At 39.7% G+C, this 22,633-nt stretch overlaps 1 protein-coding gene across 4 annotated transcripts in view; it reads right to left on the bottom strand.

Moving 5' to 3' along the window:
* Nucleotides 1–22,633, bottom strand: part of rps6ka3b (ribosomal protein S6 kinase, polypeptide 3b) — a 50,994-nt gene that overhangs the window by 8,812 nt on the left and 19,549 nt on the right. Inside the window, exons 1-10 of one of the 4 annotated variants that reach the window (XM_061064924.1) lie at nt 12,839–13,199; nt 5,157–5,273; nt 4,510–4,591; nt 3,403–3,483; nt 3,139–3,218; nt 2,332–2,438; nt 1,738–1,775; nt 1,464–1,606; nt 735–805; nt 67–155 (exon numbers count right to left, since the gene is read on the bottom strand). In XM_061064924.1, coding sequence (XP_060920907.1) covers nt 67–155; nt 735–805; nt 1,464–1,606; nt 1,738–1,775; nt 2,332–2,438; nt 3,139–3,218; nt 3,403–3,483; nt 4,510–4,591; nt 5,157–5,273; nt 12,839–13,081 — 1,051 coding nt within the window. In that variant the 5' untranslated portion in view covers nt 13,082–13,199. Of the gene's footprint in view, nt 1–66; nt 156–734; nt 806–1,463; nt 1,607–1,737; nt 1,776–2,331; nt 2,439–3,138; nt 3,219–3,402; nt 3,484–4,509; nt 4,592–5,156; nt 5,274–6,599; nt 6,786–12,838; nt 13,200–22,633 lie in introns of those variants that run through there. The other 3 variants (XM_061064925.1, XM_061064927.1, XM_061064926.1) reach the window with 3 other exon arrangements.

The following is a 22,633-nucleotide window of genomic DNA, read 5'->3' as shown; positions in this document are numbered from 1 at the left end:
CTGCTACTCTTTTTTTTGTACTGTTGTAACTGATTTTTCACAAAATTTGTTAAAAATAAGTTGTACCTAATCTGTTAGCAGGGTTGCGTTTGAAAAGGTTCCTGAGGAGACTCTGAGCTTCTGAACTTAAAAACTGAGGCATTCCCAACTTCGCCCTGCAAAAAAAACACACACACAGAGTTAATTTAATATCAAAATTGAGCTTTTATTAAACCCACAAAATATCTGCATGATGTCCATATTGTGTATCCAAACTGAGAGAATCTGAAAGAGTAGACGACAGCATGCTCCACACACACAGGAAGCACAATCAGCAGTCTGCTGAGCTGACTCAGCATTATTTGACAGACAGACACTGAGAGTGAAAGAGAGACCACACAGGAAACAGGACGGGTTAATATTTCTTGTAAACATTTTTTTTTTTAAATTCATTCCAACACGATTCTTTCCCTCACTTCCTCCCACCTTATCCTTTCTCACCCTCTCCTCTCTGTTAGAAACTGCCATCAAAAAAGCACTTGAGTCCATTTCTCTTATCTGTCCTCTGCTCTGACCATCCTTTAGTGCTGCACTTTATCTCCTCTCGTATAAATCCTTCACCTTCCCCTGAGCTGACTGAGGATGGAGGGAGGGAGGAGAGTCTCTCTGTCTCCTCTTGGCAGAACATTTAGCTGTAATAACAGTTCTTAGGAGGTGATTGGACATGAGCGTAAAGACAGTATGAAGAGTCTCACTTGAGGATCATGGTCATCGTCTCTTTCCGGTCTTTGCCTTGAAACGGCAGCGTTCCCGTCAGCATCTCGAACTGAGAGAAAGAAAACAGTCATCATAAGTGCAACTGATAAAATATTTGTTGAAATGTTCTTATGTGAAAGCCTATCATTGTTACATTTACTGTGAAACATGTTCACATCTTTACATTACATACATGTACGACCACAGCTCCTATAGCATTGATCCACAGCACAGCCCCATTAAGATGATTTATAGTATTTCTTCAGATTATTTTAGATTTAGTTTTAAGTAGGACTGCATGATAAATCACCTGATAAATCAACCAATAACCATCACAACTGCAATGTGTGTACATGCAAAAGTCACATCCTGGGACGTGCCATGTCAAGCAGATGACCTGAGACACGTCATGATGCCACTTTTTTGGTTCTTAATGCAAAACAAAAAAATCCCCAGTTCTTTGTTTTCTGTTGTTTGCCTTTCTGCCTTTATTAAATACGAGAGCACCACTTAAATAGATCTTCACTGGGGGGGCTTCGTAACGCATTATAATCAGAGAAAGAAAATAAATCGCAATGTCAGTTTTTCCAATATTGTGCAGCTCTAAAGCAAACTGTGTTTCAACCGTCTGCTCTGAACACAAACAGCAGGAACAGCTTGGAAACATTCCCTCCCTGAATCTTGTTAACTAGCAGTGTTAGCAAATCAATGAGCAGCGTTTTTCTCACCATGAGTACCCCGTATGACCACCAGTCGGCGCTGTGCGTGTGTCCTCTTCTGTTCACCACCTCAGGAGCCATGTACTCCACCGTCCCACAGAAGGAGTATGCCTTATTCTCGTGGTCTATTGACTCCTTACTGAGGCCAAAGTCTGAACATAAGCACACACACACAGAAATCAGCGATAAAGGAGTTATGAGCCGCAGCTTGAGATGGGAACACACAGACAGTAACACATGCACACAAACACATAGTAGAAAAGGCAGGTGTAATATTACGCACCAGTCAGCTTGATGTGTCCTTCCTCATCGAGCAGGATGCTGAAAAGGATTAAATGTCTTCAGGCAAATATTCATAATGCACCATAACTGTGTGTGTGTGTGTGTGCGTCGGTGTGTGTGTGTGTGCGTCGGTGTGTGTGTGTGTGTGGACAATTGTGTACCTATCTAACAAAGGACTTTGTTCTGATACAAACTCACTAACGGGGGAACAAACCAGGACATATTGGAAGTCATGCTTTTAAATCATGTCCAAAACCATCTGATGATTTTTTTTACTGTAGCCATACTGAGACCAACAAGTCTCAAGATGTTAAATTGAAACAAATGGATATCAGTGAGATCATTTCTTCTCAGTATGTTTTATTGCTTTTTTTTATACGTTCCAAAGACCTTCAAAATTGTTTCTTCCCAAAATATTAACCTGACCAATTTCTACAAGTACTTGACGTCGTACATATTTTTCTGTATAGACGTTTTTTAATGCACTTAGGAAGATGTTTTTGTTGACGTATGTTATGGCAATAAGTTCCATCCTGTTGATTGTATAGGCTTGTGACATTGGTGTGTGTTTGTGTGCGAGTGTGTGTGTTCATACTTCTCTGGCTTGAGGTCTCTGTAAATGATGCCCAGGCTGTGAAGGTGATCAAGGGCGAGAGCAAGTTCTGCCAGGTAAAACTTCACGTCTTCCTCTGTGAACATCACCTACAACACACAAAAGGTTTATTCTTTTAAAGAATATAAAGAATTGTGGATTTTGGGGCGCAGATGGCCTTGCGGTTAGGTCATGTCCCATGTACGCAAGGGTTCTAGTTCGACCTGTTGCTCTTTTCTGCCATATCATTCCCCATTCTATGTCCCGATTTCTTACTCTATCAAATGTCCTATCAAATAAAGGCAAATGGACAAAAAGAAACCCTAGAAAAAATCTTTAAAGCATATTTTTTTATTTTAAATTGCTGAATATATATATATATTTTTTTATCTGGTGTTCTATCTTTATTTCATTATGTTTTGATTCTTTAATCAAGCTGTTTGCAAGCATTTTGTGACAGTTTTCTGGAAAAGATGCTATTTGAATAAACTGGTCTTTTCTGTTTTAGTATGTGTTTCACACAAGACCAAAAAAAATACAAAGAATATCAATAAATAAATAAAAACACGTGTGTAGATATGGTAGAATCCTGTAGAAAACATAATGCAGCCACTTCCACCTTTTTACGCCCCTGTGACCCTCCCGTCCGACAGGCATCGTGTCCCCCTGTGAGGTGTATGTGTGAACAACCAGATCAGGAGGATTTCAGGAAAGGTCCTCCTGAAATTCTGTAGAAAGTCTCAAGAGTGCGTACATATGAAAACGACTTAGGAGAGGGGGGGGGGGGGGGGGGGGGGGGGGATGTGTTACCTCCTTAGAGAGACGAGTGAACAGATCTCCTCCTCTGAGGAAGTCCAGGATTAGGTAGAGCTTTCCCTCCGTCTGAAAGGCTGAAGGAAGGAGGAGGGAGACAGGGAGAGAAAGTTTGAAATGTTTAATAAAGTCTAAGACACTCACTGCTTGTTGAATACTTTCCACTGGGAGATCTGTTGCCTGCTAAAAGAGGAATAATGCGCAATGATTGGCTCCTGTGTTGGTGACTCATCACATGAGGTCTGTTATTGGTTGACTCACCATAGTGCAGTTTGACAATGAAGGGATGGTTGACCTCCACCAGGATGTCTCTCTCCATCTTTGTCCTGACTCTGTCACGCACTGAAAACACACAGAGTGGAGAAACACATAAATCACCAGATAGAGCTCTTAGGGAACAGCCAAAATAAAACAGACTCCCTTATTTGGTCTCTATTTTGGCCGAAGAGACTCTCAGATGGCAGCTGATGAGTAACAGCATATCAGGGAGAGAGAAAATAAATCACGAGCAAGCAATTTGAAAAAAAAGGGAAATGGTCAGAATGAAAGAACTGTTTAGTCAGAGAGGAGAGAAAAAAGACGAAAAACAAAAGAGTTTGTTGTATTTTTTCTCCAGCCGATGGAGTTTGAATAAAATTGACCTTTACTTCAAGAATTTGTTTGTTCCTCTCTTGGTACACCTCTTTAGCTCTTTGTAGCTCTGTTCACTCTCATGTTAAGGTGTGAAATTCCATGTTGGGTGATGACAACTGAGCAAACGCACTCTGAATCATCTTGTGAAACAATTTCCTCCCTGATAAATACATATAACTTCATCATTAAAAATATATTTGTCTGACAAATCCTTGATTTAAACTTTAAGGGAGCTGAGATCATAACATAAAAAGAAAAACATCAATTAGTCTGTGACAGATGCATCTAGTAATTCATTGTAAATGGAATAAAGCAACAATCCCAAGCTTGTGTCTTAAAACATAAATCAAAAATGTATTTTGGTACACATTTGAGCTGTGAGATATTGATGTCTGAAACTTAGGTTGTGGTTGCTGCCAGCACACAAAAACACCCTTAATGGACAAAGGCTCTAAGAGTTTCTGGACATCAATCAATACAGGTGAGAGCAGGAGTACAGTCCGTAAGTCAGTGCAGCAGTCTGGCTCACCGTTTTGTTTTTCTAAACAACTATTGAGAGTTATGGCACAGAGGAAGAAGATATTTCAAGCTAAAAAAAAAAAACTAGTTTGTAGATGAAATCTTTTTTGTTTTTCGCCTTTTCGTTTGGATTTGTCTACAATAGAAATATATACATTTGATTCTTCAATATAAAGGAACTTTGTGTTTCTTTTCCTTTCAGCTGCTTTCAGCTACCTTTCAATGTTGCTTTCTTCAGGACCTTCATGGCGTAAAGCTGACCCGCATCTGGACCTGTGATCTTCCTCACCAGAAACACCTGCAAACACACAATACAAAGAAAATGATGGTGAAAAATTAAGTCAACTTTGTATGTAGTATGTGTGAAGAGTGTAATGAATTGTTGGATTGCTAATGGGTCCTGACACTGCAGGGTATTAGTGTGTAAGTGTGTATTTTTCATCTTGATTTGGTAAATATATTTTGTACTCTTTAATTTTGTTTTCATGTGTTTGTGTCTTAGAGTTTGTTTGTTTGGGTTTGCATATTTTTCTAGGTCATAATTATGTAGATCAACACACACACACACACACACACACACACACACACACACACACACACACACACACACACACACACACTTATACAAAGCTCAAGCGTGTCACTAATTGTTCATTCATAAAGAAGATGATACTGAGCGAATGTGTGAAGAGCCCTCAGTCGGCCGTATCCATAGCAACGGGCTCTTAAACACAGCCACGAGGGAAACATTTCAGGGATTTGAGTGGAAATGAAACCCACACTTGTGCACACACTCAAGCCTACTCACAGAACTGAATAGTATTTAAAAAAAAACACACACACACACACGTACACACACACACCTTGCCGAAGGAGCCCTGTCCCAGGACTTTGCGGAGCTCGAACTGTCGTGGGTCAGCTTTCTCTGATCCCTCCTTCACGTGGTTCGTGATGTTGATCTCCTTGATTGGCACGTCATCCTGAAACACAAAAACAAAACACCCTAACTTAATTATCTCCTACATGAAAGAAGTTATAATTATAACACAATCTGTTTGTTAGGCAGCAGGATTAAGAAAAAACTGTGGGTCCAGTATTTCAGCTATTTCAGCCTCAGAATTTTGCTAAATCAACTCAGATTACGGCCCTTTGTGTGAATATTTTCATATATTATATATATATATATATATTTTTTTTTTATTTATTTTATTTTTTTTTAAATAATGTATTGATAGCTAAAATAACAGCTATAGTCCTAGACCTCCTGGTTGGTAACCACTACACTAGCAAATCATTGTATGCTGTAGTTTTAAGATTTGTCTTCATAAGCAAACACATCTCTGCCTCAGGCAGGAAAAACTGAACAAAAGTTAAGAAAAGGCTTTCCTCAGGTGTGTTCACAGAGTTTTGTCAAATGAAAGAGTAAACTTGATCAACCATGACATGAACGTAAAAACACTTTAGTAAACATCACCAATAGTTTTACATTTCATCTGTGCTCTGTTTTGGAAATGTCGCCACAATTCAAGGAAGTTTACAGACACAGTCACGGCGAATTGTGCCTCAAAAGACAAGAATGCATTGCTGGTGTGTGAAGCCATGAGACAGGGTGTGGTCCGGGTAACCAACTTACTAGGGTGTCATGTTGTTTTTTCAAGCCAAAAGTTAAAAAAAATAAATAAATAAATAACAGCAAAATGGAGCAAGTTCAGGCATGTGCTCTGTGTTTTGTTTTCTGAAAGGCATTCTGGGAATTGCAGTACATAAAGCAGCAGGCAAGAGTAAATCCTGAAGTGAACTATAGAGCGCTGTGCATGTTTTCCTTCAGTCATATCTTCTTCACATCTCATTGAATCACACGGCAGGTTTAGCAAGGTTTCCAATCCACAAATCACAACACACACACACACACACACACACACACACACACACACACACACACACACACACACACACATTCATGGATGCACAGTTGTCATGGATCCACCCCCCAATACCTGCTTCTCGCTGTAGCTGAGTGACTAATGATACCATACTGTGTGTGTGTGTGTGTGTGTGTGTGTGTGTGTGTGTGTGTGTGTGTGTACTCAGTGAATCACCCATCCTTCAAATTCTTCCTAAAGCTTGCTCTGCTTTGAGTGCTCAGGTTATGATGCAGAAAAAAAACCAAACAAACAGGTAAACAGGTGAACACATTTCCCATAATGCTCTCTGCAATGCTCCTCTCTGCAATCCATAACCCATCTTCCTCCATTTTCACCACATCATGTCTCCCTCTTCTACTTTACCCCCTCCTTCCTCTGTACCTGCATCTCCCAGGTGGGTGACCTATTGGCTGCCGAATATCCCAGTGCATTGTGGGTCCTGAAGTCCCGACTGCGTATGAGGCTCTGTGGTGCTAACATGCTCCTGAGGAACGACTGCTAGGCTACAGGATGCAGCCGGCTTCTGCTCGTCCCTGACACTCTTTCCTGTCTCCCTCTCTCTCTCTCTCTCACACACTCTGTGTCTACCTCTCTCATCCCTATTCTCTCTTTCTCAGGACTCAATCCCTCCCTTCCTTCCCTGGATCCCTCCTACTTTCTCTCTTTTTTTCGATCTATATTTGAACCGTTCTCACCTCTCTCTCTGCTCTGGTTTGCATGTCTCTCTCGCTCATGGGATAAGAGAGGGAGGGGCTTCCACTCTTTAACATTAAAACTTTCAAAACATCTTCTAGAAATATAGATTTAAATGAGTAGTCTTTTATTTACTAACAACATTATGCATATTCAGTGTATATATCTAAACCTACTTAATGTTTCAATGTTTCTGTTTAATGTACATAATGCATCATGTGTTAATAATTCATAGAACATTTCAGCGGTCAGACAGATTTTATCTATTCAAATCTACAGTATTACCCTCTGAAATGTGGCATAAAGCAGCAGAGCATGATTGACTGCAGTATTTAAGCACTGCTAAGACATATTCCCTCATCTTTGGCTCAAAACAAGTTTTCTTGTGCCAAACAAGGAGCTGCAGAAAATAAACAATCGGTCGTTAACACAATCGGAAACTGGGATGTTTCCCACTTGCAAAGCATCTGTTATTACTGTGAGGAATTTTACAAAAGCTAAGAAAACATTTTTTTGTTTTCTTGTTTTGAATGATAGTTGCAAAAAAAAGTGGAAAACTTGGCAAACACATCACATCTGGAGAGATCGAGGTTTAATGACATCATAGGACACGTGTGTGTGTGTGTGTCTGACAGGGTGAGCACTAACATGCATACTAACTGTGCAAAGTAAAGCACTGTGCTGACAATGCCGTGACATTGTTCAATAATCTGGGTCTGTGTCTGACCTGCTAATACTGCTGTCAATAATGTCAATGTAACCATACTCTGTTACTTAACTTATTATATCTCTATTTATCCTTATTTAGGAACAGTTTATTTAAAGGTAACACTTATCCCCTTACTTTATGTCTCATGTTTTTTGTATTTCTCTTATATTTGAAGGGGGAAAACCAGGCACTCCAAGCATGAAAAATGTAAAAATGAGGAAAGAAATACTTAGCAGCTTAATCATTTAAAAATCCAACACCATAGAGGTCTTCTTCAGGGCTGACAAACAAACACCTGTGGTGTGACTACACAACTATATATAAACTGCAGCCGACAAGGCAGTCACACGAATCAGTGAAAGAGAACAGGTGAAACACCGGCTGACGGCTGCAATCATGTGTTTCCGAGTTGGAAAATGCACATGTGCGCCTGCTCAAGTCGAAACAACAACGTAAGCAAAGTAAGTTTTGTTAACATTTAGATATTTAAGATTCTTACTTCATTCGCGTATTGCACATCAACTTTTTGCTCAAATGTAACTTGTAACAGAGACACTCCACACATCTTCTTCTTAGCATCCACGCTGTTTGTTGTGGTTGTTAAAACATTCCGACTTTCCACAACTGGTAGAATGTGGACACAATGAAGTCGGAGGAAAGGCTTCCCAACTCGGAAAATGGGATCATGCAAGGAGCACATGAATGCAGCGCACGTTTTCAACAAGGCTTACAATCAAGCATTATGGTGACGGCCTCACACATATAAAGTATATTAACTACAGCCAATGAGAGGCAGCCACATGAACCTGAGGAAGTTGAGCAATCAGCACCAACTGAACACAGAAAACCCCAGAAAATATATAAACATACTGTATGTCAACAAAACAATAAATACAAATGTCCCTTTTCTGAGCATTTGACATGTTTCCCTATTTCCAAGAGCACCAAATACTTTTCTACAATTTATCATCTACATCTTTTCTACATTTATATATTATCTTGTCTTAATAATAATGTTATGTAGTGTATAAAAGAAACAAGTGCATTTTTTTGCAACATGAATCAAAAATAAATGTAAAAGCTTTTTTTTGACTATTTGTCTCTTTTTCTGTCATGCACGATGCTGAATTCTTTTAAATGAATAATAATCTGCTCCCTCAGAATAAGAAAGCCAAGAACATGACATATGAGTTAATTTCAGCAACTTTTACCAAGTATGTTGTCTTTGAAATCAGTTTTTAATTTAATCTCAAACAGGTAGTGATGTACACACCTTTGTACTTCTAGAAGCAAAACTGTAATGTAGTTCATTTATTCAGAACTGGATCTGCTGCGTCTGTTTGTGGGTGTTTATGTTTGTTATTCTGCTCCGCTCTCAATAATGACATACACATATTTCAAAAAAGAAAAGGAGAAAAAAAAGGTTCCGCTTCTTAGATTTTGGATACTGCATGTAATTAAACATTTCTATAACTTATGCAGCCCTACCTTAATGATTCCCAGCCTTACTCTCCTCCACACATGCACACATGCCATCAACACTGCATATAAACAGCGCTTAATATGGAACATCACACTGTTTGTTGATGAGACTCTTCATTAAACAGAGCTGAACGTTGCAGCTCACAACGTTGAAAACAGCAAAGAGCTGATCAAAAAAAAAACACCAACAGATTTTTGGGGCTCTGCTGACTGTCTGAGAAAAGAGATTTCAGAGAAGCCAACGAGTTTAGGAATTCTGCCGTTCCAAATGTATTTATGTGTGTACGTGTGTGTGTGTTTGTGTGTGAGTCAGAATGCAGATGGAGGATCAGAGTCGAAGCGACAGGATGCTCATGTAGCACCTCTTAATCACAGGATTAAAACTGCTAACCCTGCACCTGTGCTTCCAACACACACACTCACACACACACACACACAGACATACACACACATACATGCACATTACCTCAAAAACTACCTGTCTCTACAACCTGTTTTGGTCCCTGCTACGGTGTATTTGCATCTCAATCGGCAAAGATACACACAAAGATACACACAAAATGACAACACACACACAAACACATGTACAGATTTCAACCAGAGTGTTGCATCCACAATGACAGCACTAGCACATGTTGCCTCAAATTTTGCCTTAAGAAAAATACACTCTAGTCTCTACCTCTCTGAACCGTCTCGGCTTCAGGAGTTTTTGCTCTCTCTTACACCAGGAGAAAAAAAATCATCCTGACTTATTCATCTTCTTTTTTTTGTAACCACAACAATGTTATAGTGAGAAACAATCTGCTGCATTAAAATCAGGTAAGGCAAAAAATAAAAATACATTTATTTCAGTCAATATAGCAACTGTCTTTCCATATATGCTTCATCTTGAAATATGTTTTTGAATACCGCTACGAGGTCAGACAGGAATATGAATATAAAGCTTCATTATCAATATACTGATGAGCAACAGAACAACAAACTCAAATTATGATGGCACTCCCTGAGTTAAACTACAAATATAAATAATTTAAGGCTTAAAAATATTCTAAACATAAAACAGTATAAAAAAAATAGAAATTGCAATCTGATAAAATGCATTACACAGCAGCATACTACATGTACACAATTAGTTATAAGGCACCTGAACATTATGCAGACAGGGTAACAATAAATAGATTGTTATTGTTACAGATATGAACTAAAACACACAAACATAGAGTGCACTCAGTGAAACAGAAGTCAAGGAGGCATCTCTGCAGCTCTGCATCACTTCACATCATCTGTCCTCTATCAGATCACATTAGAGGTCCTCATAAGAATAGAGAATCAGTGTGAGGATGTTCTGCACAGAACAGCAGACCTCCCCAACGGACACATTACACACATCAGATCACATTAACGTAAACTCTGCACACGTTATTAACCTCCGGCCTGACGGGAAATCAACCGGAGTCAGAGGGTGTGTGTGTCTGGCTGCAGGAGGATTCTTTCTTTTTTTTTTTACAGAGGTCGACGTTCTCTATGAAGAAATAGACGAGGATGTTTGTTTTGACAGATTTACGTAGAAATACGACTTGTTGTGAAATACAAAGCTGGCCAATGCAGAGAAGATGATTTTGTTGCTGTAGTCGTTTGAGGAAGTTTCAACATTTATTTATTTAATTATGTAATCTGGAGAATAAAGGTCTCTTAACAAAGGAATGCTTTGTAACTTAAGTAACATTAAAGCACTTTTAATTATTCCGTCGTTTTGTTTTTCAATAAAATTATATGTTTTTCGATGTATTGTAACAATACCATTTAATACAATTTTTTTAAAAATTGCAAATATGGCCAATTTAAATCGATTTGACAACAATTTATTTTTGCAATGCCCTTTTTAACCAGCAGAGGGTGCTATCTGCTTTTGGCGTCTCGTGTGATGTCAGTTGTCGCATTTTTATCACTCAATTGAAAATTCCATTATTTTGCATTTCAAAACAGCTTAAACTAAGTTTGCTTTACTTCCTGTTTGCATTAAAAAAAAAAAACTTTTGTTTGTAAATTACAACATTAACTTATCCCCGGAAAAAGGAACTCGCCATGGACCACAAAGTTAATGATAATAGCCAAAGACAAAGGTAAAAAAAAGTGAACTGATTGATGTCACCAAGTGGAAAGGTCTTCTGACTCATCATTTGAGATGTCTGGAAGGTTTTTTTTAAAGTGAAAAGAGCCATTCAATGGTGCCGTGGGGTCACCTTCATCGCATCACAAATAACACTGACAGTCCTTATTTAAACTCTTTATGTACATTTTGATGATAACACTAACTTGAATACAAGGACTTGAGTACTTTTAGAAAATGTTTTTTCTATCACTAAGTCAATGTTATGAACTACTTTCACAACTTGAGTTTGTCCAAACAGTTCAGTCAGCTCCGGACCAGTCGTGTGTGTGTCACTGTAAATGTCTTAGGACACGTCAGAGTTAGAGAGGACGAGGGTGGTGTAACATGAATCCCCTGACTCCTCACACACACTCACACACTCTCAGACACAGGCAGCTAATGTATATCACACATATACATTACTGTGTTGTCACTTTGGAGAATGCTTGCTTTTCATTTATTTGATTTATTGGCAAAAACAGGATTAAACGTTATTTAAAAAATGCTCTTTTCTAAGAGAAACATGATTAGAAATCACTATAAACAGGGCAACTTGCCATCGGCTTTCTGAAATATCACCTCACGTCAGCTGATCTCACAGACATAAACACCTTCAAGTCCACAGAGCAGAAATTTAACTCAAGCTGATAGAAGGAATAAAGTTAAAGATCTTTTATGAAGCGCTCTGATCTGACGCAGGAAACAGAGAAGATCCCAGACTTTATTTGATTCAAAGATTATGATTACAATGTCTGGACTTGAGAATGAGTTTGAACTGAGTCACCCTCTGATGTCAGTTCAACCACAAAACTGACCCTCTTACAATAACAATGTGCTATGACCTATTCAGCACCCTTAATAGGTCCAATCTGACCAACTAAAAACAAGCTGAGCTAAGTGACCATTTGGGACGTCCTTTGCCCCTAAAATAGTATTGCTAAATCACAGATTTCTGTTCTTACCAGTTTTAATAATCTGAGCTTTATATTTGAACTAATGCAGCCATGAAACGTGTGTAACTTCTTCACCTCTCTTACAGAGCTCCAATAAGCCATAATATAAAATATTACCTTCTAGGCTACTGTTTTATAAAAGACAAAAGTTTAGAAGACGTATCTGAAATCAAATGTGACAAACTGATTTCACAAATTGTATACAGCAAATATTCCACACAGTCCTCTTCGTAAAAAAGCTTCAACATGACCCTGATTTTAACATGTAAATGGTAAATGTGTAAAATTAAGATACGTTTGGGCATTTTTGATTCTCTACACTGTTATTTTTTTCAGGGATGACCAGGACATCAGTTATTTTCTGCCTTTTTAAAGCAGCAGTTGCCTGTGACAGTCATATTATTGCGATGTAAGCTTTGAAATAAGTTGTTAACACCAGCTGCACTCCACTGATATTCATCCAAACTTAAAGATGACAGGACTGTTTTTACAGCTCTAATACATAAAGCAAAGTCCACATCCAAATATAACAGGAATATATTTTTTTGTATGTTTGTGATGCTAACTTGTCATTTGATTGACTGAAAACAGACCTACAAGCTGCACACACACATTCAGGAGCACTACTCACAGCCACACTGTTGTGTTCTGGTCCACAGCAGCCTAAAACTGTCCCCTCATTTTCCCCCTTCAGCAGCCCGGCTCGCCCAAACCGACCGCCCTCGAAGGGTTGTTCTGCTCTCTGACGGTCACCTTCCGTCCTGGTGAGCAGCAGCAGACGTCTGAGCGCCTTCAGTCTTCTCCTCAGCGCTCTGATGAGGCCGGTTAAGGCGCTCAAGCACGCCGGTTTGGCCTCCGCTGCGCAGTGTGTCATCACTCAGTGAAGATCGGAGTGTTTGTGAGCAGCGACAGCGTGGCAGTGAGTGACTTGGACCGGGACAGGCAAACAAGTCAGTGAGTCAGTGAGAGGGGATACCCAGAGGAAGGGTAGGAGGGGAGGGGGAGTCTAAATCAGGATGGGAAGCGGGATCCCCCTTTGACTGCCCCCCACACCCTCCTGTTCACTGACACACAGCTGTGACCTTCCACCCCATGTTTCCATCAGGTGTCCTGGAGATCCCCATCAACTCCACACTCACATAACTCTGTGACCAATGAGAAAACACCACGAGGACGAGAGTCCCCTCCTCTATTTTCAATCACACCCACTCAGGTCAGAAAGACAAACTTCAACACTAAATTTTGTCCAAAATAACAATCAATCTAAGACCTAATCAATGATTTTATTAAAATTAAAAGAATTATCCATAAACTATCTCTTAATTTTCCTTCGAGCAGCCACACAGCTAGATGTATACACTTACTTCAAAGAAGCCTTAAAAACCATCCTGAATTGTTTTGAAGTTTCTATTTCTTCTTTTAGAGAAGAAGCATTATTTATTTTATTTAATTGGAATATTTACACTATCTAATAAACAGTAGTTAAAAATTCTCAAACCTGGGGAGCAAAAAGAATATCAGAAAATCTGGTATTTCTCCTTTAAATAAAAGTATTGTGACGCTATCATTTACACACTTTTTCACTTAAACGCTAGAGAAAGGAATAATACAAAAAAACGTTTGAAATCAAATCAAATAAATGTTGTCTCTCTCTCACTAAAATCGTAGTTCTGGATCCAAGTCAGAATTCGGTTAGCTTTCTCAAACCTACGTCAAAGCTTTCAGACGCATCTTAAAGCAACAACATTCGGTTAAGTGCGCTTTGGTGCATCGAGGGTCTCAGCCTTTCACTGCGCTGTTGTAAAACACACAGTGCTGTTTAGAAAGCTTGTGTTGACGAACAGGCTGGCAGTGCAGGCAAAGACTTTGTTAGAAGCCACAGAATCATGTAGACTGACAGGTTACAGTAATATTACCAGATTTTGCACAAATATGACTCTGCCAGCATCCACAGCCTGTGGATTAGGGGGAGTCCTAATTGTGATATCTGTTTATCAAATCATCCAGACCTTAAGGAGGAAGTCTGCAATATTCCTCATCTGAGTCTTCTTTAAGTAAGACTTTTGTTTCAGTGATAACTTACAAAACATGTTGAATTAGGATGATCTCTAAAAGCCTGAATAAACATATAACACACAAGGACAGAGACGTAAAACAAATAAAAGTTTTTGTTCCTGACGTACAGGAGATAATCAATGACGCACATATACACACATCAAGTCACAATGAGGACGGAGGCAGACCCCTCTCAAAATCCTCCACCTGTCACAACCCCCTCCCCTCCCCTCCCCTCCCCTCACGACAGACAAACACAATGTACACAATGCCAGTGTGGACGGTCGACAGGATGGGTGACATTTCTTGGATTACCTCCACCTGTTGTCGCCTTCCAAAAGTGTGCACTGGTTTCCGCTCACACTAACGCAACAGTGAGGGGGGAAAGAAAGGTGGAGCAGGCCGAGGACACAGCTAATGAAAATACAAAGAACAGAAGACTAATCAATGTTTTTTTATATTTATCACTCAACGTAAAAGTTTCATCTGGTACTAGAGGTGATGCTCGTAATCATATAGACAGAAATATCACCATCTCTGCATCACTACCGGCCATATTCATCTCTTACAGCTATGAGTGTTGGGTTTCCTGCACATTTAGTCTTTATCAAACACCCTTTGATAAACACATGTGTGTCGAACAAAAGTCTTTTCACACATGCACAAAACTCAAGAGTATTTCCTGAAATTTTTCTTGGGTGAGCTGCATGAACAGAAACGGTAGAATTTTCACCCAGACTTCATCTTGACCTTCCCTTCCAGCCTCAAAGTAAAACTTCTGCAAGAAGTTGGGCTGAGCCAATATGTGAACGCAGCAGGTTAATATCCAGGAAAATTCCACGCAAGCAGGTGGTTGGGTAGGTTGATGACGTACCTGCCCACCTGATGATTGATATAAAGGTAATAAAACTGGCATTATAGCTTTGGGCTGCGTTGCTTTATCTGCCAGTTTGGATATGTTGTAAACAACACCAGTGTTTCCCCTACCATTATATTAGGGGGGCGGCCCTCCCACCCCCGTTGAAGGTCAAGTTAATTTAAAATATATATATATATATACTGTATATATATATTTTTTTAAAGATTTATTTTTGGGGTTTTTGTGCCTTTATTGTAGAGATAGGATAGTGGATAGAGTCGGAAATCAAGGAAAGAAGTCTTTTAAGGATACCTTTCCGATAGAACAGGACAGCTGTAAAAGTAACGCATGAACACCAAGATTCCTTCAAGTGTTTGTGTCGGCGTCCGTCTGCCCCATAGACCGTCTGCTTGGGCTTGGGTGGACGTTTGAGCCAAATTTGAAGATATTCCCTGTAGACGTCCCTGGGATATTGCTTTCATGAAAATGAAAACAGAATAATGACCAGAGAGGTTTTTTTTTTTTTTTATGACATTATGATGTAATTATGAGGTTCAAAGCTGACCTTTTGAGGAAAAAAATGGCACCTCATGATGATTTTATCCAATTAGTAGTCCTTTCAGAGATGTTGCAGTGATCTTGACCTTTGATAAAAATCATCCATAAAGCAGAGGTGTGTTTGTTTGTGTCTAATTTTGAAAATATCTTCAGAAGAAGAAAGGGAGGAAAAAAACGCTGGGCCAACGACCCATAAATAATCTACCCTTAGCCCAGATTGTTGCAGACCCTGAGAGATAATAATACCATTTTATTACAAGCCCAGCATTTACAATTTTCTGCAATTCTTCAGCTTAATACGGTACAAACATTTCTGGACTCATACCAAAATATCTGCCAACTTTCGAGTTTGTTGTTCCAACTTGAGAAGGCTTTTACATGAATCACACTGCAGACCAGGAACCAATTCTTCTGATTGTTCACCACATAAATTCAGGATTATTATCACTCAAAGCAGTATGCCACCCTTTCTCTAACCCCTCAACTGAGATATAAATTAAAACACAGCATAAAGCATTTAACAATGGTATCTCACTTCATCAACTTCAGCCTGAGTAGCTGAGAGTCCATTTGTTAATTTACAGCAGAGTTTGGCTTAAAAATGAAGGAGCGCTTGTTGGTGACGTAGTTTATTGCAGTGATGGATGGCAAGTGTGTACGTGTGTGTGTGTGTATGTGTGTGTGTGAAGCTGTAATAGTGTGTATGTGAGTGTGAGTTTAAGACAGTGAGAAAGGAAATTAAAGAGAAAGTGACGCCTCATTTCCAACATCCCTTTCAGATCCCTGATTAACTCTGCTAATAAAAATAGATGCAAGTGGGACTCTTGTAATAATACAGAGCAGACTGTTGTAATGTATTCTTATCCCTGCAGCGTGTGTGTGTGACATTGAAATGGCTGGTTCCTTTAAAATCCTGATCTAAAGCTCTTCTACTGTTGCTCTGAGTGTGAGTTCCTGCTAGAAAGAGCATCAAATAAACGCCTGAAATGTCAATGTATTGTAAACGTGTGTGTGTGTATGTGTGTGGAAAGCTTCTCCATGGCATCAGTTATCATGGGCTGAGTGAGCGGCATGCCATTCCAGACAATCTGCACCCCTTTAAGCCTGTTACGCAATCAAATTAACAGGCCGGATGGCCAGGACACACACACACACACACACACACACACACACACACACACACACACACACACACACACACACACACACACACACACACACACACACACACACACACACACACACACACACACACACACACACACACACACACACACACACACACACACACACACACACACACACACACACACACACACACACACACACACACGGGATTTGTCAGGTTAGAGGCATAAAGTGCATTTCCGCTGGCCTTGCCCAAGGCTCAAATATCTCACACACACACACTCACATACACTCACACACACACACACACACACACGCACACACACACACACACACACACACACACACACAGCTAACGGTCACCTGTCAGAGATCAGAGAGTACATTCAGCTGCAAAATGTTAGGGTAAGTGTGTTTTTCTTAGGCCGCAAAACATTTCATGGTCTTTACATGACATAAAAGAGTACACACACACACACACACACACACACACACACACACACACACACACACACACACACACACACACACACACACACACACACACACACACACACACACACACACACACACACACACACACACACACACACACACACACACACACACAGAGCAGTGAGTGAAAGAGAAGTAAAGAGCTCCATCTACAGATTAAGAGAACACATCAACAGATAACCATCGTAATGTTTGACTGGCAGGAGATTTCTGGGTAATGTAGTGCAGTTTAAACACTAACATGTTGGCCTGGGTGATCAGTTGATTTTCACAGAACCTAACTGGACTTCGATCATTATTTTAATAAATAGTATTTGTTCTATAGAGCTTATTCCCTACAGGCTTGAGAGTCTCTTAAAAGAGATGAAATCTGGAACAACTAGAAACAAGGTAGAAAGAAAGACAAACATGTTTGATACATAAAGCTATCGTTTTTTTATACTGCATTGACGCTCAAAAACACGATAATGTCTGTTTTGTTAAAGATCCCATTTTATCCTCATTTTCACCTTTCATGTTGTCAGTCTGTGAAACCTATCAGCACAATAGGCCTACTTTAAAGATGCTATACAGTACGCCACTTCGCCTATGTATAAACCCATTAGTAAGCGAACGGTAAACTGATGTGAAAAATGAGACGTTCACTGTCTGTCTTTGTTTCTTGTATAAGCCTGTGAGATTTTCCGCGAAAGCACCATGGAAGTGACGTTCTCTGCGCGTTCTCCACTTCCTCCTCACTCCACTCCTCTTGCAGAGTGAAACAGCAGCTAATAGTAGTTTATAGGATCCAGGGAGTCTCAGAGGGAGCTTCGCTCTGCTGTGAGGATAAAGACCGACCCTGAGATGGCTGTCTTTCTATTTTTTTTTTTTTTTTTGGGGGGGGGGGGCTTTTTGTGCCTTTAATGGAGAGACAGGACAGTGGATAGAGTCGGAAATCAGGGGGAGAGAGAGAGTGGGGAATGACATGCAGGAAAGGAGCCACAGGCTGGATTCGAACCTGGGCTGCCCGTCTGGAAGACTACAGCCTCCATACATGAGGTGCGTGCACTAACCAATGCGCCACCAGCGCCCCCTATTTTTTTTATTTTCTATACTTTGTTAATTTTCCTAAAAAGGATTTTTTTTACAATATACTATGTAATTACTTGAGTTACTACAATATACTGAAAACTTCTGTAAAACTCATCACTAGCAAGCTACAAAGGCAACAGACCAACAGAGGAGAAAAAATAAAGATGGAGAAGAAAGAAAATGTGGAAAATGTAGGTGATGGAGGACTTTATAGTACAGAATAAAAGAGAGAGAGGCAGAAAGAGAGAGGCAGAAAGAGAGAGGCAGAAAGAGAGAGTGCATTAAGAATTGATGAAGAGGAACAGAGGAAGGACATCATCATTAATTCAGGAGCCGGGAAGACAAGATCTTCAATCTCAGCTCTGCACACGTACACACATGCACAAACACATATATACACACACACACACACACACACACAGTCACACACATGTACACACAGTCTCTGTAGCAGCAGATGAAGGTGTGTGAGTGTTTGAGTCTGGATGTGTGTGTCCTGTCCGGTCCTCTCTGCTGTAACTGATCTCCAGAGAAGTGCTCAGAGGACTGAGGTGAAACGCAGTGACGAAGTGTCAGGTCCTAAAACTCTCCTGGTTTCATCAGGAGGTCAAAACTGGACATATAGAACGGTTATAAAGTTATAAAGTCAATGATTTAAAATGTTTTAAGGAAAAAAACTACAACACCCAGGATGCCTTTCTGTAGAACACAATGGTACAAACATAAATTCTGTTATGGGCTTAAAAGACGCACATTGAAAAAATATTTTATTTTTCTTCACTTTGAGTTAACTTGTACGTTTTGTTTCCGAAAGCAACAATTACGAAAAATAAACTTCTCATTCTGATAGCTAGTTAGTTCTATAAAGTTCCTTGAGAAGTTTTATTTTCTCTTACTTCCTTTCTTTCTTTTTCATTTGAGCTTGTTTTTTAAGGGCAACAATTGCAGAGTGCTTACTTAATTTTGAAAATGTATACGCTTTTGTAAGGGTTGTTTTATTATATTGGACAAAAACATTATTTACTATCATTTTATCAATAAAGAATTCATATTTTCTAGAAAATTAATTAAAAATATAATTTACTTTGAAAAAAGCTGAAATGTTTTTTATCCATATTGCCAACTTCTTCAAATATCTTAAAATTTGGATTGACAATGAGGTAAAAAAAAAATACTGCTACACTGAAAAAAATTAAATCAAGTAACAGACACAGAGGGAGAGGGGGTGAGAGACATCTACTGAGAGAGAGGGAGAGAGGGGGAGAGAGAGAGGAGAAGTGAGGGAAAGAGACAGAGCAAGAAGGATGGAAGGACGGAGAGAGAGAGTGGGAGAAAAGACAAAAGAGATATAAAGGGAAATGGGAGACAAAGGTTAAGAGAGGGAAGAGAGGGAGGGTTAGATACATCAACTAGAGAGAGAGAGAAAGAGAGAAAGGATGCAAAGATAAAGAGACAATGACATGAAGTGACATGGGGACAGACAGTGAGAGAGAGAGGTATGAGGAAAGGGGACAGCTAGGAGACGAAAAACTTTGTCACCATGCCAATCGCGTTACCATGGCTATCTGTCCATAATACACACACACAGATAAAAGTGAACTGTCGGACAGTGCTGCCACTATCTCTCTCTCTCTCTATTCATCCTCTATCTCGCTTTACCTTCCTCTTCCTCTACCTTCTGTCTCTTTCTCTCCCTTTTCCCCCCTCACTCCCCTCATTAGAGGAAATCAAAGAGCTTCATCTTCTGCCAATCGAGCTGCTCTGATCAGGACGACTGAGCCTCTTAATTATCTCACACACACACATAAACACACACTCAAATATGCAACATGTGAGTGTGTTTGAGCCTGCGCTGCTCCACAGGGGGAAGAAATAAATGATCAGTCGCTCTCTTGCTTGGCCCACATTTTAAATCAGTTTTTGAAGCTGGTTTTCCGCACAACATCTCCTCACACTTTCTCCTCAGACTCCAATCATGACCATCAGCATCTCCTCCTAGCCATAAGGCACACAAAAAAGAAGAATCATTTCTGTCACAATTTTTTTTAAATAAACATGCATACAGCTGCATAAAAATTATAAAAAATATATTGATGACCCTTATATAAATTCAGATTTTCCTCATTACCACAGTCACACACACGTGGTGATAGTTCTGAGGTTTCCATGCTAACAGCTGCAGCAGCATGACTCTGGTTCCTGCCGCAGATTTACTCATGTAAACACGTCTCAGGTGTAATGCCACTAACTCCCTGGTGACATTATACTGTCTACATAACACAAAGCATGATGGGAAACCCTTGAGGAACAATTTTTTTTAAAAACTCTAATCGCATGTAAGTGTATGTTAGTGTGTTTGTCTAATCTCAGCAGGGGACTGGCAGGAAATAATTCCTGGTAAAAATTGTGTGAAAAAAATAGCAGATTATATTAAATATAATATTTTTATTGCGAAATCCCTGCTATTTATTGTCTTTTCAAGTCTGCCTGAATATTATGATCTATATTATATATATGAATATTATTTCTGAATATATTCAATCAGATAAATATTAAAAATAAAAATCGTTGATGTCAGCAAAATGGATGAAGATTCAAAGGAATAAAACAGGACTAATATACTCTACTGCCAATGCAAAGTGACACCTCTGCTCAAAATACAACACCACTCACACACACACACACACACACACACACACACACACACACACACACACACACACACACACACACACACACACACACACACACACACACACACACACACACACACACACACACACACACACACACACACACACACACACACATAAAAACACACACAAATACACAGAAACACACTGACTCCTAAAACAATATTAACAAAGTGAGACCATGCCAAAACGAGACTGTGTGAATCACGACAAATGAAACAAACACAGACAGCCAAAAAAAGACAATCTGTAATAACAGTCTGTGTCTCTGCATGGTGCGAGTGAGTGTTTTTGTCTGTGTTGTGTGTGTCTATGTGTGTGTGTGTTAACTGTACCTGAAACTGCCTGCTCAGAACGTGAAATAAAAGTGTCTTCATCGTCGCTCCTCTGCTGTCACAACGCAGCTCAAAGTGATTAACTGGAGAACTTGTCGCGGCACACAGCGCCCGGAGGGAACACACACACACACACACACACACACACACACACACACACACACACACACACACACACACACACACACACACACACACACACACACACACACACACACACACACACACATGCACACATTGAAATACACACACACACGCATGCACGCACACACACAGGAAAACCCTCCAGCTGTTCATCTTGCAGATTAAAGCATGTCCTGTCATTGTTTCCCTGGCAACAACATCTGCACAGGAAGGCACGCATCTGTCCTTGGAGGCCTCCCGTTGGCCACACACAAATACTGACACTCAAACACACAACGTCACTGTGGGGCAGACAGGGAGGTAGGGACACAACAAACTTTAAATATTCTCTCCTCTAATGTCTGAGTTTTTGTTAAAGTGTTGAAAAGTTGTAAATCCTTTTTTTAAAGGGACAGTGAGACACAGTACTTTAGATTTCAACAGGCCAGTGAATCCACCATTTGTCTTTCACTAAAAAATATTAGATAAACTAGTAGATAAAAAGGATGAGGGGTGAGAGAGAGATAGAGGGCAAACAAAAGGAAATAATGATGTTAGGGGAAAGGGAAGGGGACAGGCAGAAAGGAAGGAAAGTGGGAGACGAAGAGAGATATGAAAAAGGAAAGGAAAAAAGAAAGGGCAGAAGAGGAGGGGAGAAAAAAAGAGGAAATGTAGGGAGAGGAGATGGGTGATGAGAGGGCATGAAAGAGGAAAGAGGGAAGGAAAAAGTGAAACAGGGGAGCAAAAAGATGAAATAAAAAAAGAGAGGTTCGGAAAAGGTGAGGAAAAAATAAGTAAAAAAAGGAGCAAAAATAAGAGGAGGAATAATAAGAAAGAAAGGGCAAAGGAAAGTTGAAGAAATACAAATTGAAAAGAGAGAAGTATGGAAAGAAAAATGAGCTGACGGGATAAAAGGAGGAATAGGAAAGGAGAAAAGTAGAAAGTAGGACATAGAAACAGGAGGAAAAGAAACATGAATGTCATGTGGGATCAAACGTAAGGAGAAAACATAAAGTTTACAGTGATACGTGTGAGTAAAGAAGGGGAAGATCAGGGAGTGTTGGACATGAAATTCCACAGGAGACAGAGAGGAGGAGGATGAATAGGAG

Source organism: Labrus mixtus, chromosome 19 (genome assembly GCF_963584025.1).
Source record: "Labrus mixtus chromosome 19, fLabMix1.1, whole genome shotgun sequence".
Taxonomy (NCBI): domain Eukaryota; kingdom Metazoa; phylum Chordata; class Actinopteri; order Labriformes; family Labridae; genus Labrus; species Labrus mixtus.
This window is presented reverse-complemented; position numbering and strand designations above follow the sequence as displayed.